The sequence below is a fragment of the Protopterus annectens genome, chromosome 1.part1 (assembly GCF_019279795.1).
Source record: "Protopterus annectens isolate FY-2018-M chromosome 1.part1, PAN1.0, whole genome shotgun sequence".
In the NCBI taxonomy this organism is placed as follows: Eukaryota; Metazoa; Chordata; order Ceratodontiformes; family Protopteridae; genus Protopterus; species Protopterus annectens.
The window spans coordinates 119,973,911-119,991,270 of record NC_056726.1 but is presented as its reverse complement, the minus strand read 5'-3'; the positions used below and the strand labels follow the sequence as shown (position 1 = coordinate 119,991,270).

The window sequence follows — 17,360 nt, the reverse complement described above, 5'->3', positions numbered from 1 at the left end:
CAGTAATATGTTTTCAACTTGCTGCAGTGGTTAGCATTGTTGCTCAGAGCAAGAGGTTCTCTGGTTCGATTCTCAGCTTGAGTGCCTTCTGTGCAGAGTCTGCGTCTTCCCTGTGATCAAGTGAGTATTAAAGACATGCAGGTAGGTGCATGTGTGTACGTGGGCCTTCTGTGAAGGTTGGGCACCAGGCTGCAACTCAATACTGTAAAGAATCCACTGCCAATCAATCTCTGGACTGGTGATCTGCTGTAGGGACCCCTAAATGGAGAAGCCGAAAGACATTGTTAGTCTTTTATCATTCACCGAAGACGATGAAATTTATACTGCAGCTAGGAAAAATGTGGCTGTGGTTCTACAATTCTGAGTCTGTAGAAATCATATAAACAATTGCCTTTTCAAGCATGACATTAAAGTGAAAATTAAAATGCTAGGTAAATGATGGCCATAAAAAGTCAAAGTATATAACCTCAAAAAGCAAAATAAAATGTTTTTGGGAGATACAGTCATAAGCTACAAAAAACATTGTGTTCTTTTGTTAAGTCATTGTATCACAGTAAATGTTCTTCAAACCACAGTACATTGTGTGTCCACATAAAGTTATGTCAGAGAGGTGAAAATTTTGAATGCAAAATGAAATCGCACAGTGCGGGAGGAAGGACCCCTTCAGGTAATTTAGGGGTACAACAGCTTAGAAGCTACTACTACTACTACCCACTAAGAGTGATTTAAGAATGTCCATACTGCAGAAAAGGTCAAGACATGATGAAAAAATATGTTCCTTTAGTTTTTGGATGTGGCTGTTTTTTAACAGAAAATTTGATGAGCTAATAGCTGAGTATTAAATAACTACTCTCCCAGCCAGCTTACACCACTGCTCTACTGACACAGTATCCACTGGAGGATGAAGGCATATCAGGATGTGGGGACTAGGTGTGAAGAGGACATGGGCATGGTCACTCAAGCTGGTGATGGTAGCTCATTTTGGTGCGTGCAGAAGAGCATGACATTCACCTCATTGACTCTGGGGACTCCTCACCACTAATAAATGAATGGGCATCTAACAGGAAGAGACTTGATACCTATCAGGAAGTGCGGCGGGGGGGGGGGTACTTAAACAAATTATGACTTGATATGCTTAGCACTATCCACCATGAATCAAACTGATAGATTATTTAGTTTACTGCAGAAGTGGCAGGACTGAAAGTTAGCATTGGGCTGGATACAGGAGTTGCCTTAGTGATGGTTTCCATAAAAAGTATTTGCATGCATACCATTATATGACTCAACTTTTACTGGAGAAAGGTTACCATGATGGCCAAGCTAAGCATGCTACTAATAAATGAAAATAAATCACATCTCATAGAATCTATATGTATGTGATGCAGGGAAAACAGCATTATAGGGTACATAGTAGATAAGAGGGTTTCAGCTAAACTGGTACAAAACTAAGAAGGTAAATGGTAACTACAACAGAAATAAATACTGCAAGTGAAGAGTTGCCACATTTACTGGTGCAAATTAAACACGTGTTTACTAAAGATATGCAAAAAATTAAAGATACAAATGCAAGAAATGAACTAAAAAAACAAATGCTAGCCCAATGTTTAATGAAGCCAGGATAGTACCTTATACTTTAACACTTAAAACAGATACTAACCTCAAAAGACTTATAAATGATGTGGTGCTATTTGTTTATTTATTGACATTTGATCACTGAGAAAGTATGACTGTGTAGAAACCCATTTTCAGTGGAGGCCCAGGGAGAAAAGTTCTAAATTATTACAAAATATTTTAAGAGCAATAATCTTACAATCTTCAAAAATAAAACAAAAACATCTGCAGTTTAAATAATTATAAAAAAATTGGATAACAACATTGGTTAAGAATTGATATAAGTTATATGGCAATCATTTAATATTCAGAGAAATTTTAGACAATTTGTAGAAAAATTAAAGATAAGTTAATCTAATACAGAAATTGCAATATGAAGTGAGGGGAAAACAGGCTTATGACATGTTTAAAGAGAAAATCAGGGATGAGAATTACATAGCAGCAAGGAATTAAGTGAGGAAGGGAGATTAAGGAGATATAAGGAATGAAAGAGTACTTGATCACATTTAGGGGTATAGTTTATCCTGGCTTTCAACAAGAACAGAGCCAGATTTTAGCTAGGTTGTCTTTCAGAGTGGTTTTGAAAGATGGGTGGGAGTGACCTGATGGGTATAGGTAAGCTGCTCCAGACCTTAGCAACCTTGTACAAGTGCAGTCAATGCCTGGCAAATTTGATAGGTTTGTAGACATACAGGAGTTTTTGGTCACTGTATTGCAATGACCGACTAGCAACATCATTATGTAGAATGTTTTTAGTGCTGGACAGGCAGATGGATGCTGGATAATTTTATATGCAGTAAGAAGCTGTGTATATGTTAGTTGATGAGGCAGTTCTAACCAATTTAGGCTTTTTAGTGCTATACAGTGGTGGTTTCTGAAATGAGTATTTACTGCAAATTTAGCAACTTTTTTATAGAATCATTCAAGTTTTAATTTTTGTAAAGCATGTAGGTTAGTGAGGATGGGATCACCATAAAGTGGGGGTAGGAGATAAGTAGTTGCAAGTGTAGTTTTAGTTGATTTGGTGAGAAGGTTTTTGGCTCTGTAAAGCATCCCTAGTTTTTGAAGTGTTTTTCTTAAGCAATTTTGTGTATCACGTTGAATGTAAAGTTATAATCCACTATCATCTCTAATAATTTGCAATGAGAAATTACTTTAATGGTTGTATTATTAAGAGAGAGGACTTTAAATTTTGTTTTTTTCATGAGAGAGGGATTTGGGTAAAAACAGTGCTATTTTGGTCTTTTTTGGGTTGAGCATGAGTTGTGAATTACAAAGCCATGTTTCAGTGGCTGTTAAAGCTTTCTGAGTAATTTTTTGGAAGTGTACCATGTTATCAGATGGACAAATGAGAGTGGAATTATCTGTATATTATATTAGGGTGGCATGTTGTGTAGATGTATAGAGGGTGTAGGTGAAAATTGTTAAAGAGGAGGGGACCAAGGATGGAGCCTTGTGGTGACTGGGAGGTAAGGAGAGATTGTGGATTGCCATTTTCTTTAATGTTACCTATTGGACAGGTAGCTTTTCAGCCAAAGAAGGTGGGCTGAGAGCGACCTAGTGAGGACGTTTGAAGTAGACGTTTACTCTGACAAACTGTATCAAAGGCTTTAGACACATCTAGAAATAAGAAAGAGACTAGATTGCCATTATCTCTAGCTTTATTGACAGTGTCTATATAGGTTAGAAGGGCAGTGTTAGTACTATGGGAAGGATGGAAGCCATGTTGTGTAGGGGATAGGAGTTCTTCCTGCAGGAAATAGTCTAGCAATTGTTTATGAATACATTTCTGAAGTATTTTGGTGAGGGGAGATAAGATTGCTATAGGTCTAAAGTTATTAGTGTCTGCTGAATTTCCTCCTTTCTGCAGAGGGATAATGTGTGACTTTTTCCCAAGAGAGGAATGTGGGATTCATGGAGTGACCTATTTATAAGGATTGAGACAGGATAGGAAATGCTATTGGCTGCTATTTTGGGTACTCACTCAGAAGGTCATCAGGTAAAGAAAAGCATAGTTTAGGTTTGTTTAAGAGTAATTTTATATTGGACATGTGCACAGGTTTAAAGGTGAAAGTGGACATAGTGATATGTGGCTCTTGGGCATGGTAAGGATTATATGTTGATGAATCCTTGGTTAGAGATGCTATACTATCTACAAAATAAGAGTTGCTGCTCTACACTTAAAGTGACACTGAAGAAAGATAAATCAGGGGATGTTTTCATATGCAGAAACTGAAATTAAAAATATACTGTTTTCAACATTTCCAAATGAGATTGCGGTGCAGTGAGGATTGAAAATTTACCCTTTCTCCACTGTAGTGTGATCTTGGAGTTGGTATATATAATTTGCATGGGGTGTGGCCCCCCTGTAATAATGATAAAACCATCATATTTTAATTTCAGTCAAGTGTTTCAATGGAGCACCCATTGTCTTTGCTCCACAATCTCTATTCAGGAAGTCTGAGTGCTGTCGGACATGCGCAGTATATATTTCATTATTACAACTTTCGATAAAGTTTACTTTGTTATTGTAGACTTTTGGTTTTCTCATCTCAGTAATAAGCATTTTGGTTATGTGGATGTTCGATCTACTGAAGTTGATTCATTTAACCATGTCAACCCTCTGTCTTGGAAGATGTACGTTCTTTTTTCAATGACATATTCATTGTATGGAAAAACCCTGTTAGTGAGATCCAACGACAGCATCTTTTTTGAAATTTACTTTTACTTACAATTCCCAAAAAATGAATTATTTTGATGTTGAAATTAGCAAAGATATGCTGAACAAAAGACTTGTAAGTAATATATACAGAAAGTCCACATATTCTAATGGGCTTTTGCAGTACACAAGTTTCCATCTTAACCATGAAAAAACTGGATTGGTCAAGGGACAGTTTGTTAGGTTAGCAAGAACGGTCTCCGATAATGATATGTTGGTTACTGAATGCAACAATCTGGCCCACATGTTACATGCTAGACGTTACGCCCCCCCCCACTTTACGCACAAAATATTTAATGAAGTGGCCCTGAAAAGAAAAAGAGCATTTTTGTTACCCCTTCTATTACCTGGTATGACTTTGCTTAATTCCGGTAATGGAAACAAGTGGAATGACGAGGAGATGTTTTCACACTCTTTTATTACTACATTTACTGTTGATCAGTTTGGTATCAGAAGTATTTTAGAAAAGAATTGGAGAGATTTTTCATACTTTGACAATATCTTGGAGAAAATAGGTAAAGGACCACTTGTTTTGTTTAGAAGGGGTAGATCCATTAAGAATCTTTTAGAAATGTGTGATGTTTCCATTGAGAACTGTATGAAGTACAACAAAAGATGGGGATTTTAAATGTGGATTCTGTTCCCAGTGTAAATTCATATGTGAGAAAACGGGTATAATGGTTAATAACATTTATATTAAAACACTTTTTTACTGTACATGTAATTCAATAGGAATAATTTACGTGGTGCAATGTCAACAATGTAGCTGTTTTTATGTAGTTAAGACCCAAAGAAAATTTAAAGAGCGAATTTATGAACATCTACATAATGTAAAATGTGAAAACACTAACAATTCATTATTTAAACAAATTTCTAATCACCCCAGACATAACTGTTTATTTTTGGGGTTGGACACTGTTGTGAAAGATCCTAAGAGGGGCCCTCAGACAGATTTGATTGAATTTAAAGAGCTAGTGTGGCAAATCAAGTTAAATGGACTTGTTTCCCCTGGACTTAATGAAAGTATATTGATTGCCAGTGTACTTAGACTAAGTTCATATCTGGTTTGAGACCTTATGCTTGGATTTATATATTTGTATATTTATTAATGTATTTACAATCTTTTTTGATGTATGGGCAAGTTACATTAGCTTTCATTTATCTTGTAGTTATTTTAACATTGTTAATGATCTGTTTACCTGATGTATTTTTGTTATTGATTCATATCTTTCATGTGACCTTACGAGGGAACTTTAAAAGTGGTATGTTAAGCAGATTTTAGTGAGTCTGATGAAGTCAAAAGTTACAAACTGACAAAAGCACTTAATCTTATTTTGTGCTTTATATAATAAATTGATTTTTATTTTTTTCAGTGTGGTCATAGTTCCTTTTCAGACCATTTTTTGTGAATTTTATCGTTACTTGGTTCTTGGCAGATTTGCATGAAGAAATTAATTGAGAGAAGCCATGGAGATTTATGTTAGACATAGGGAAGTCAGTGGTCAGGGTTTGCTAGTCAACACTGACACCACCAAGGATTATGGTTTCATTTGAGATATTGTTGGAGATCCAGGACAGAATGTTTTCTAGAGTAGGGATATTGATCCAGGGGTTACAGATACCAGTGATGTATAGTGTTTTGTAGTTATTTAGTTTGCATTTGGCTAGTATGAGATCTGTAGGGAGAAGGCTGGTGGTGTGATGTTAAGATGGTTGGAGTAAAGTATTACTATGCTGCCAGCTTTGTTGTTTTTTTTTTTCTATCAGTTTGGATGATGTTGTGGCCTGAAGGAAGAATTTCAGTGTCTGTGATATGAGGTTTGAGACAAATTTCCATGAGTACAACTATGTCGGGTAGCTGATGGCTAATCCATGCATAAAATTGTCTATGATGTGCAGGATCCTGGGTTTGAGCCTTGCAGAGGCTGTTTATTTATTTATTTTTTTTGGTTGGGAGGGTGGCCTAATGGTTAAGATGTTTGCCTTACAAACACAAGGTGCAAGGTTTGAGTCTCACAAGGGATAATTGACTAGGCTTAAAATGGCTCGCAAGGGCAGTTAGCTTAGTACGAACCTATGAACCAAAATTTTGTTTAGGAGGCTATGAATATTCAGAGATGATAGTTAGATTCTTGGTGGATGGTTTAGAAATTGAGATGGTTGGGGCTATGGAGTTGGTGTCACGATTGGGGAGGTAGTGGGGCCAGGCTTCGGGTGTATATCACCACATAAAAATATATTTTTGGAGATAGTATACTGTGCAGGAAGTTCAGGTTTATTAGTAAGGTGATTGTACTTAGATTTGTGAAGATGAGGGTTGGTGTTGAAGTGTTTGTATTTGTGCATGAGAAAGGTAGGTGTATTAAACAAGTAAGGAGCTATTATGACGTGATAGGGGTTGTCAGTGTTAAAAAGTGGTTGGGTAATAGCAGGTGGTGGGTTGATAGGAGAGATATTTGTTTTGTAGCAGATAAGGAGAGGTAGTAGGAGAAGTGAAGGAGTAATGAGATATATAGAGATCATGCTTGGGGAAAAGGAAGGCAGTGGATGGATGAAAGAAGGTAAAGGGTAAAGGATGAAGACAGATAGTGGGAGGAGTAGGAATAAGACTAGTAGGTAGAAGGGTAACTGGAAAAGGAAGTGATGAGGGTGAAGGTGTCTAAAGCTAGAGAAAAAGGAAAGTTTTATATGAGTATATAGGTGTGAAGGAAATATATAGGGGAAGAGTTAAGAGTACAAACTGGAAGAGGTGTCATAAGCAAGTGAGGTAGGGTGTGTCAATTAGATGTGCGGGCAGGAAAAGGAGGAGCTGTTAGAGGAAGTGATATGGCATGCGCTAGTATAAATGCAGACGTACTGAGGGAGGGTGGAAATTGGCGGTAGAGTAGAGGAACGAAGAGAAGCCTGAGCGTAGCGAGGGCTGAATGAAGCAGGGCCTCACCATCACAGGTGTAGGTCGCAAGAAAACAATTAGTGAATAGAGAAGATACTGCAGTCAGAAGGTAAGGAACTAAAATATAGCTTTTGCAACAGTTGTAGAGGAAGAAAGAAGGGAAAAGATCTTCAGTTCATAGGTGGATTAGGCTAGGAGAAAAGGGGATAGAAAGGAGTTGGTGATACAAATCAGGCAGATATGAGTGGGTTGAAGGGAGGGAAGTAGAGTTAGAAAGGAGTTTAGTGACAGAGCAAGGTGCTAGGCCCTCAGACGAAAAAATGGGTCTGTGATGCAAGATCAACTTGCTACACAGATAGAGAGAGAGAGAGAGAGAGAGAGAGAGAGAGAGAGAACAGTTGATATTTGGTGATGCCACAGGTCAAGCAAAGGAAGCAGGAGAGTTTGTCAAGGTGTCTAGAAAAGGGGGGGCAGTTGGTGAAAATCCCAATGGGAAACTAACCCTTAGCAGTATGCTCACTAAAGAGAGGCATTTACTGATGTCTGTAGTTTACATAAGATATAACAATTAGGCTATAAAAGCCTAATCAAGCATACTTTAGCTTTAATTTAGTATAGGGATCCCGGAAGTGTTGATTTTGGATGATTCTGGCTTTCAAGCAGGAGAGGGAGATTGGTTAAATGGCTCAGTCCACTGTAGACTGTAGTGGGCTGAAAGGGACAAAGGAAAAATAGAGAAAGCTAAGTTGCAAGTAATTATAGCAGGTAAGGAGACATAGAAGTCAATAATTATAATACACTATATGGAAAATCCCACAGTGGGATTCTAGTACACATTCAACATCAATTCCAGTGAGTTGACACATAGAATGGCTGCAATGCAAACAGAAAAGTAAACTCCTATAACATTAACAAAGCAAACTCTGTATGGAATGGAATACTGTAAGTAGAAAAAAGAAAGTATTTAACACAGTTTATCACATAACAATGACAAAGCATATGTCTTAAAGTAGATTATAGTGCACATTCAGCATGAATTCCAGTGAATCAGCTTTTCTAGTAGTTAGAGTGGTCACAATACAAAAAGAAAAATAGACTCGTATGAAACAAATAGAATTAAACACTTAGTCTAGGTAGATATCTCATGTCCATAGCTAGCTTCTGAGCCACAGATGAAAAGGATACGAAAGGTATGAAATGACTAAGAAATACTAAAAAGTCTTTCAGCTTTTCCTGGTTAGGGGTCACCACAGCGGAACTCTGGTCCGCTCATGACTGGCAGTGGATGTTTACGGTACCGAGTTGCCAGCCCAATGTCCAACCTTCAATGAAGGCATGCCCATTCATGCTCGCACCTACCTGCATGTCTTTAGCGTCACTCGACCACAGGGAGGACATGCAGATTCCACACAGAAGGCGCTCCAGCCGAGAATCGAACGGGAGAACCTCTTGCTGTGAGGCGACAACACTAACCGCTGCACCACTGCGGAGGCCTGTGGTGGTGCAGCGAGGACTAAGAAATACTACTGAATAAATAAAATTGTATGTAGGCACCGTAAAGCAAGATAGACAGTTTTTGAATGGCTTATCCTGTGATAATGTAACTACCAACATTGCACTGACAGCATTGTTCTTGAATGCAAAACTGTATTACAGATGGGACTTTATAAAAACAGATATGCACAGACAAGTATGCAAAAGAATGTCCGTATATGAACAAGTCTCAAGTGAGAAGCCTAACCATAGGTCAGAAAGTATAAGAAGAATTTGTTTAAGGGTATATTGTTATTTGAAAACAGGGTACCGTGAAAAGACACACAGTATTCAGCACTTTTACAGACAATAACTTGACAACTAAGTGTTGTAGAATCAGCTGATGTAAAAAAACAATATCCCAGACGTGTTGACCACCATCTACCCCATGGTAGCTTCCGCACGATTCTCATCCTAGATTGATGTATAGTCAGAACTGCAGTAGAATGGATTATTAAAACCACTTCCACCAGATAGCCGACTGATGACAAACCATGGAACATGACCAGTTCCATAAGGCAGTGACTGAAACTTCACAAGGAAGACGAAAGACCAGCCTTTGAACATAGAGCTGTATGAATGACTAAAGACAGTCAACACCAGTGAATGACAGAGATGTTATGCCACAACATGCAGAATGGATGAAAGAGATGCTATGCCACAGTGTCCCAAGTGTGTGATAGAAATGTTATTTCACAGCATCTCCAGTGGATGATAGAGATGCTATGTTACTGCATCCTAAGAGGATAATGATGGTATGCTACAGCACCACCTGTTGGCTGATAGAGATGCAATGCTACAAAACCCCACTGGATGATATTAATGCTATGTCACAGCATCCTCAGTAGAGTGCAGAGATGGCATACTACAGCATCCTCAGTGGATGATAATGAAAGTATGCTACAGCTTTCACAGTTAATGATAGTACTGCTATGTTACAACATTGCCAATGGATGACAAAAATGCTGTACTAAAGCGGATGTAAGAGATGCTATGGTAACCATTTGAAATGTCAGTAACTGCTAGAGTGAGTACCAAAACAGGGAGACTGATTAGCTAAAAAAGTGGATTTGCATATACCAACTTCAAGATGCCATTTCTCGTAATACTCCCTTTTTTCCATGGAATGGTCATCTCAGAGTTGATATATATAAGCTTGGGGGTGTGAAGGGCTTTTCCTCTCACATGGGGGGTGCAAGGGGCTTGCCCCCCTTCAAAAAGAAGTTTTAAGGAGAACGTCTGACTGTAAATGTAGCACCAACTTTTAAAGGGCAGTACTGCACTAAAGATCGATTGAGGTGATGGATAGCCAATTGCACCCCTCAACACTTTGTGCTCAGGGAAGTTGCGCTTCTTGTCCCACCCTAGCTACACTACTGCCAAAACATCCCTAGCAGAGCCGGATCATGGTCAGATGGAGCCCTAGGCAGCGTAATTGATGAGGGGCCCCAAACCATACCAGTATCTCTTTACTTGAGCACCTCCTCCCACGTATAATGAAATAACGCTGAAATGTTGTCAGAGCACTGATTAGTTTGCTCATTACATTTAAAGTGATCACAAGAATTTTGATTTAATGTAAGTATTTTTTATTTCAAACTGTTAAAGCAAAGACAGTGAGAGCCACAGTACCACATGACAGCTTTCATGATGGCATGTAAATTCTTAGTGAAATCTGAGATCAGAATTGTAGAGCTGCAGACGTAGTTTGCTTTGTTTGAATGATCAGCTATGCAAGTATTCAAAATGCTCATATTTCTAGTCAGTTGCATGGCACAGATGAACTAAGTCCCGACTATGATCAGATGAAAATAGATCAAATAATAAGCCTGATACTAGGACAGTTGACCGGGGAAAAATGGCAGTAAGTTTTTATTGTCGTCTACCCATCAGTCTGCTGCGGTGCTGGCCTCTATCAGAGGATATGCACAGCAGAAAAAGAGGACTCAGTCTATGTATGGATACACCAAGCAGTGAAAAGCAGTACGTTACATGCACGCCTTTCAACGTTTTTGTTCAAATGGTCTGGAGAAAGCCAAAAATAATGTGGGGACAAAGGTCTCAAATCAGGGACAAATTTTAAATATTCACTCAAAAAATATGAAACTCTTACTGCCTGGCATTATTGAGTACAATACTCACTGATTCAGCAAAAATGAAAAGCTTTACTAGAGGCAGAGCAAAAACATGAGGCAAAATTAAGAAAATTTTGAAACTCAGGGACAGTTGATAGGTATTGTCACAGGCTAGAGTTGTGCTCCTTGTCTTGGTCTTTAAGTGTCGTATCTGAAGAGAGAAGTTTTATGGATGATATTTAGGAAGTCTCTTCACTTCACTAGCATGTATAGGCAGACTCAAAAGTTATAGTAGCTGAGTAGTTTTTTGGCCTAGGCACTACCAAGGTTCATCTTTAAAAATAAATAGTCCCAGTCTATGGGAGGTTGTAGCCAGACCCTGAAATTTCTGGGACAAGAGTATCCCTGGTCATGCATGGCAGACTGACAGTTTCTCCAGCCAGCTCTTGTCACATATTGGCGTTAATTAGGTCAAGGTCATTTGGCGAGGACAGATACCTGGCAGGTACATATGGGGGCATTAAAAATGATAATATTTTCATAAATATCTTCAAACAAGAATGATGCTCACAAAATTGCTTTACCCCAAAACATAGGTTCCATATTTCTAAACAAGGATGCTAACACTAAGGAATTAACTTTTATGGTTGCAGAGATATTTAGAGTTATTTATTTAATTAAATGAATAAGACTGCTTCTCAGTGCTTACACAACAGTATAAATTCATGGTCCTGACACAAATTGAAATTAATGTACTTTTAAAACTGGGTGTAATCTCAAGAGATTTGCTGTGCAGACATTTTTGTAGGTAGTTCTTAAGACAGTTCTTAAAAATTTAGATTTACTAAAATGACAAATCTCATAACTGCATTTTCTGAAACAAACATTATGTCATATTTTACCTTCTGAAGTTAGAAATGTGCTTAACTACTTAGAACGGCTGAGATACAATAAGGCCGACATCCATGAAATTGAGGGGATGTGCATCTCACCAAGTAATATCTAAATACTTTGGCAAGTCTTACGCTAGAATGTAAAATGAAACAAGAAACTCAATCATATGTTTAAAAAAATACATGAAAACCAAAGAGTGAACTTTATTAAATCAGAAAGTTCTGAAAACTAGATACATTTTTTCAGCATGAATTCAGCTGGAGGGGTACAGAAAACTCCTCAGATGAATAAAATATGTAGCAGAGTAGATATTTTCTCATCCTTACGGGTTAAGGTATATTACTCGGAAAAGGAATGGCAGGCACCCTATCACATACACTACACTTCTATAACCAAGCTTAGAATCCAGTGTTCAGTCCTAACTTATGATCAGTGTTTTGAGTTCTACATGTTCCAGCTGCTGGAGCACAATTGTTATTGCATAGTTTTTACCCGGTACTTCTGTTTCTTCCCACATTCCAAAACATGCTATTTAATTGTCCAAACTAAATTTTCCATGTATTATATGTTGCAGTTACCCTTGCCTTTGTAGCCTGGATCAAGGTTGAAAAGGATGTAAGAAGAACCAGTTTACTGACCTCGTTAACATGTAAATAAATTAATTTATTAATTTAATTTTTTAATTTATTAAATTAAAATGTATTAATATTAAAAATAAATAAATTAAAATTAAAAAAATGAAATGCTTGCATGATGATTAAGTGCAGAAAGTTGTAAACAGCTAGTACTGTTTTTTAAGAATGACTGAATGTAGCTGAATGTATTTTCTCTTTGTAATTCATGCTAGACAAAAGGTTTTACGTGAAGGTAAGGTTACATGTTTTTAACCTTTCTGGTTGCTCTGAAATTAACACAAATGTGTGTAGAGTTTGCAGTTAATGTTAGAAACTGCAGACAGTTTACATGGAGGAGAAGAATGCTGCCAAGGGCTGAATTTTTAGTTTATACCAGTGCTGCATTGGTTCCTTCTGGGGTTTCCAGCTTCCTTTCACACTCCAAACGTGCTGCCAGATTGACTGTCATTAATAAATAGTGTGTGTGTGTGTGTGTGTGTATATCCACACACGCGAGAGTGTTCCTGCAGACAAACCATGCTCTGTAGAAAAAGTACTCATGCACATTTTTACAGGCTCCATCAGGGAAACCAATGCACATGTGAGCTCTCAGACATGCAACCCCACCTCAACCCCCAAGAGAGGTGAGGAGGCTCAACCTCTTCATTCTTACTCTGACAAAACCAGCTTCAGCAGATGACTGAGATACTAATCAGATTTGGGTTGGCAGGGTTGTGATCAGGGATTTATCCCTCTATGCCTGTAGGGCTGGGTAGCACTAGCCTGCATCCTCTAACTGTTAATTTTTCTGCAACCGATGTTGGAAACATGTAATGTTTCACCATTATGCTCAGCTATATTGGATGTACCATAGGGTTGGGGTTGGCATAATGGTTAAGGTGTTTACAAGCAGATGGTACAGGCTTTGACTCTCACCTTTAAGGAAAATTGGCTGGGCTTAAAATGACCAACTAGCCTAGTACTTACTCATAAACCTATAAAATAAAGGCAATATATATTTATGGTAAATCAAGTCCAGTTCAATTAATGGAGCATTCCACTGACAATTGCTTAAAAATATTTAGCTAAAAATAATTTTGAGGCTGTAGGTGAAGTGTACACAAGCCTCCTTCATCGCTTATGTATGGTGGCTTTGTCACCTGGCTGTACCCCTTACATTATATAACATCCTCTGAGGCTGCACAGACTTGAGGGAAGTCTGTAATTTAAATGGAATTGTCTGTTGATTGATCTGAACTCAATAAACTATGCACTTATTGCATGGGGAAATATAATCAAATAGATATTGAAGTATGTCCATGTTTACAACATACAGAGTTTTCATTTATTTTTTTATATATTTAGAAAATTAATACAACTCTTAAAACAAGGAGATCTATGAAAAGAATCTATGAAATGGAAGCCCAGCTCAGATTATAGCTAAATATATTTCAGCTAACCACTCAGGCACTCATATACTTCAGGCTGATTTTACTTGGACACTACAGTATCTTTAAATTATGTCATACAGAAGTAATAAGCAAAGAAAACTAAATTCTTACATCAGTAACTGTGGGATAAGATACTGAATAGAGGGAAAATAACTGACTTTTGCAACAAAATATAATGTAGACGGATAATGAGAATAAATAAGTGGAAAACTGAAAATTGCTCTTGTTACAACTTCTGTTATCCTACATGCTTTGAGCAAAATAAAATGCGACAGTAGAAGATAGTCATCAAACTATGGTACATGCATGTATTTTTTATGAATTTAGACCAGTAGCTTTGGGTTTTCACTCAACTAAATATGGACAAATCTCAACGGAATCAGGGACAATCCAGAAATAATCAGGGACAATCAGGGACACTCTTTTAAAAATATTAGTACTGTTAACTTGTGATGTTAACAGAATAAGATAATGTGAATTAATATACATTTCCTGAAGTAAAATAAGTCCATAAATCTAATTATTGTCATTATTTATTAAGAGTAATTCACCATCATGTCTCCATAAATTACCATTTTTAGAAGGGATTAAGAGGGGACAGAGCAAAAATTTCTGTCAAAATCAGGGACATCCCTGAAAATCAGGGACAGTTGAGAGGTATTCTAATAATAAGGAGAGAAGGTAAGAGCAAGGAAGCTCAAAGTGCTTAATTAAGCTCTTTTTAATAGCAATCTAGTACAATTTAAGCTGCAGCAGTTCTTTCTCATAGGTTTATAGGTGTTTACAAGGCTAACGACCAATGATAACCCCAGGGCCCTTACAAGCCTCTCTTCAGTTATCTCAAAGATAACTGAAGAGAATTCTTGGATACTGAGCAACTTGAAATAACTGATTGCATGAATGAGAATCAATTTAATGATATTTTCACAAAACAATTAAATAAATAAACATGGATGTATCAAAAATGCACAACGTAAGCCTACAGACTCCATATTTGCTTTTTAAAAAACAGTGGTGTTTCTGACTGTCCTGTATTTTTAAGTACAGCAGCCAGCACAGAACATCCATTTTAACACATTATTCAGGTGTACAAACCAAATGATTCCAGGTCTCTAGCCAGAAAGCATTCAGCTTTATTTTTAGGTTTGGCTTTATTATTACTATATATTTATAGGATCATAGGAAGTTACTAGGCTAACGGCCCCATGGCCCTTACAAGCCTAGCCAAGTTCGGCCCCTGCTCCCCAGGGTGCCTGGTTCAAGCAGACACTAAAATCAGCAATTCTGCCTGTGCAAGAGAGACACAGGTAGAACCCCCAGAGTGAATTTCCCGTTACCCATCCAGTCATCTAAATTGCGCTTAAATAGAGCCAACAAGGGGGTTTGTTTAACGTGAATAGGAAGCTTGTTCCAAAGGTGGGGCAACCTCTGTGAGACAAATCTGTCTCTCCAGCAAGTTCTGTTGATGTCACATACCAGGATAAGGTCAAAATATGGATAAACTCTGTCAGACAGCATACTATCTGGAACTGAACCCTCAACTCAGTGCAATAACAACAGTTGTTTTTCTTATCTCTGTTTGCCACCAACACAGACATTCTGTGACATTATGCTTTCAGTAGTGGTAAAGGTATATTTCTGAAGTGCAGCCAGTAATCCTTCTGTTTAAGACACTTGATACTTACTTCATTGCAGTTATGGTCTGCTGCTCTTCAGCACTCTTTTTAAGGTAGATGTAACTAAAACAGTCGAGAAAGTGTTGTAATGTGCTGGGGCCACAGAAAACCTCATGCTCATTTGTCTTTGTAGTCAGTCTGTTAAGAAGATCAATCCTTTCCTAAATATCGAATGAAAAAAATGGTACATGAGTTTTCATTCAGATGGCAAGCTGCATGTTGTGTGTTCTCACACACAGTATCTGCATCTTGGAATAAAGACATTTTACCTTCAGAATGTCTTTGGAGTATGAAAAGTTGGGTACATCTACCTTTTCTTCCAGCACTGTTTCTTTACCATCATTTTCTTTCTTCTGTACAGTGGATGTATTAATAGAAATCGTGGCTTCAGTATTTCCAGTCCAAGGAATCTGGTGGCGTTCCTTCAGCATTTGAACATGAACAGATGCTATACTCTTGGCTACATTATCTCTGTTGAAAAAAAAAAGTACATACAGCAACTTTGAGGGTACTTGCAAATGAATTATTGCTTTATCGTAATGTTATTGATATGAATTTTGAGAAATGAGCAGCTATTACATTTTAGAGTAACAAATGTGTTTCAGTAGAAATGTGTATTTAGTACTCATTTGTTCATAACGTACAGGTAGTCACTACACATGCAGTTCAAGAGGCTATTGAGGAGCCTACCTACATTCCCAGTTGTCCCACAGCACGGTATCAATGTCGCACAAATCCTACACCACAGGAAGTAGCTTATTAACAGCTCATTGCATTAATCCTCTGTCTAACTGACAGACTCTGCTAACTACCAGTTAATAATTTAAATGTAATAATGTGATGAGTCTAGCTCTGAACCAGAAATTGTCTTAAAGGGAAAACTAGAGACTCATAGCTGAATTAAACTCCACCTTCTCCTATAGTTTAATTCAATCCTTAGACTGCTTTTCTCCAGACAATATGGTTCCAGTATTTTGGAGGTACCAGAAACCTGCTTGTACTCCATAAAACATTCACTTTCTTGCGTTGGAATCCAAAGAAGGGGAATGCTGACATACTTATTTAAGCTTAACGTCTCACATACTTTGCAGAGAAATTTGCCTCAAGCAACCTGATATACCACAGACACAGAGAAATCTGTTCTTTACCCTGTCAGATACTGCTGTCAGATGTAAAGCTGGTATAAAAAAGTGTGAAAATGCTTCACATGTCTATTGTGGAGAGGAGGAACACTTTCACTGATTCACAGCTGCTTCTAATGTAGCCATGCCTTTCATAGCAAAACAAAGCAATTAGATAGTCAGCGGTTCAAAGGCAGTGGTCACCTTTTCTGACAAATTTACATAAGCAGCATCACAGCATTGAAATGCCAAGCTTTAAATGTTGGTTATTTGTACTACTTTATGTGTTAAGATGACTTTAATGTAACATCAGAGATTTCTGTGACATTAAGTGAAAAGTCAGAAAATATTTTTTCTTGTAAAGTATCGAACAATGACAATTTTCAAGCCCCACCCTCCACACACAGAAGACAGAACTGGCCAAATCAGGACTGCTCTGCAGAAAGAGACAGGTGGCAACACTACCAACTAGGAGCACTGATACTGTTTATAAAAAGGTCTTTTATGCTTTTTTGTGACATCCTTCCAGAGGTGGATGCGTATCTGGTACGCAGATCCATGGTAAAAGGCTCCCACTGACACGGTGGTGGTGGGAGGGAGTTTGGCATAACGGTTAAGGTCTTTCCCTCAGAGATTCATAGATTCATAGATTTTTACTAGGCTAATGACCTGGGTGGGTGGTTCTAAGCTTAGCAAAGTTTTCCAAAAAGAATAATGATATCCTGTATTCAAATAGGACATTATGGGACAGGCATTCATAAGTTACCTCTGTC

At 37.7% G+C, this 17,360-nt stretch overlaps 1 protein-coding gene across 1 annotated transcript in view; it reads right to left on the bottom strand.

The window, feature by feature from the left end:
* Positions 1-17,360, bottom strand: part of LOC122814238 (dynein axonemal heavy chain 5-like) — a 3,525,594-nt gene that overhangs the window by 1,156,277 nt on the left and 2,351,957 nt on the right. The window contains exons 77-78 of the mRNA XM_044086840.1: positions 15,736-15,937; positions 15,476-15,627 (exon numbers count right to left, since the gene is read on the bottom strand). Of these exons, the coding sequence (XP_043942775.1) occupies positions 15,476-15,627; positions 15,736-15,937 (354 nt within the window). The remainder of the gene's footprint in view (positions 1-15,475; positions 15,628-15,735; positions 15,938-17,360) is intronic.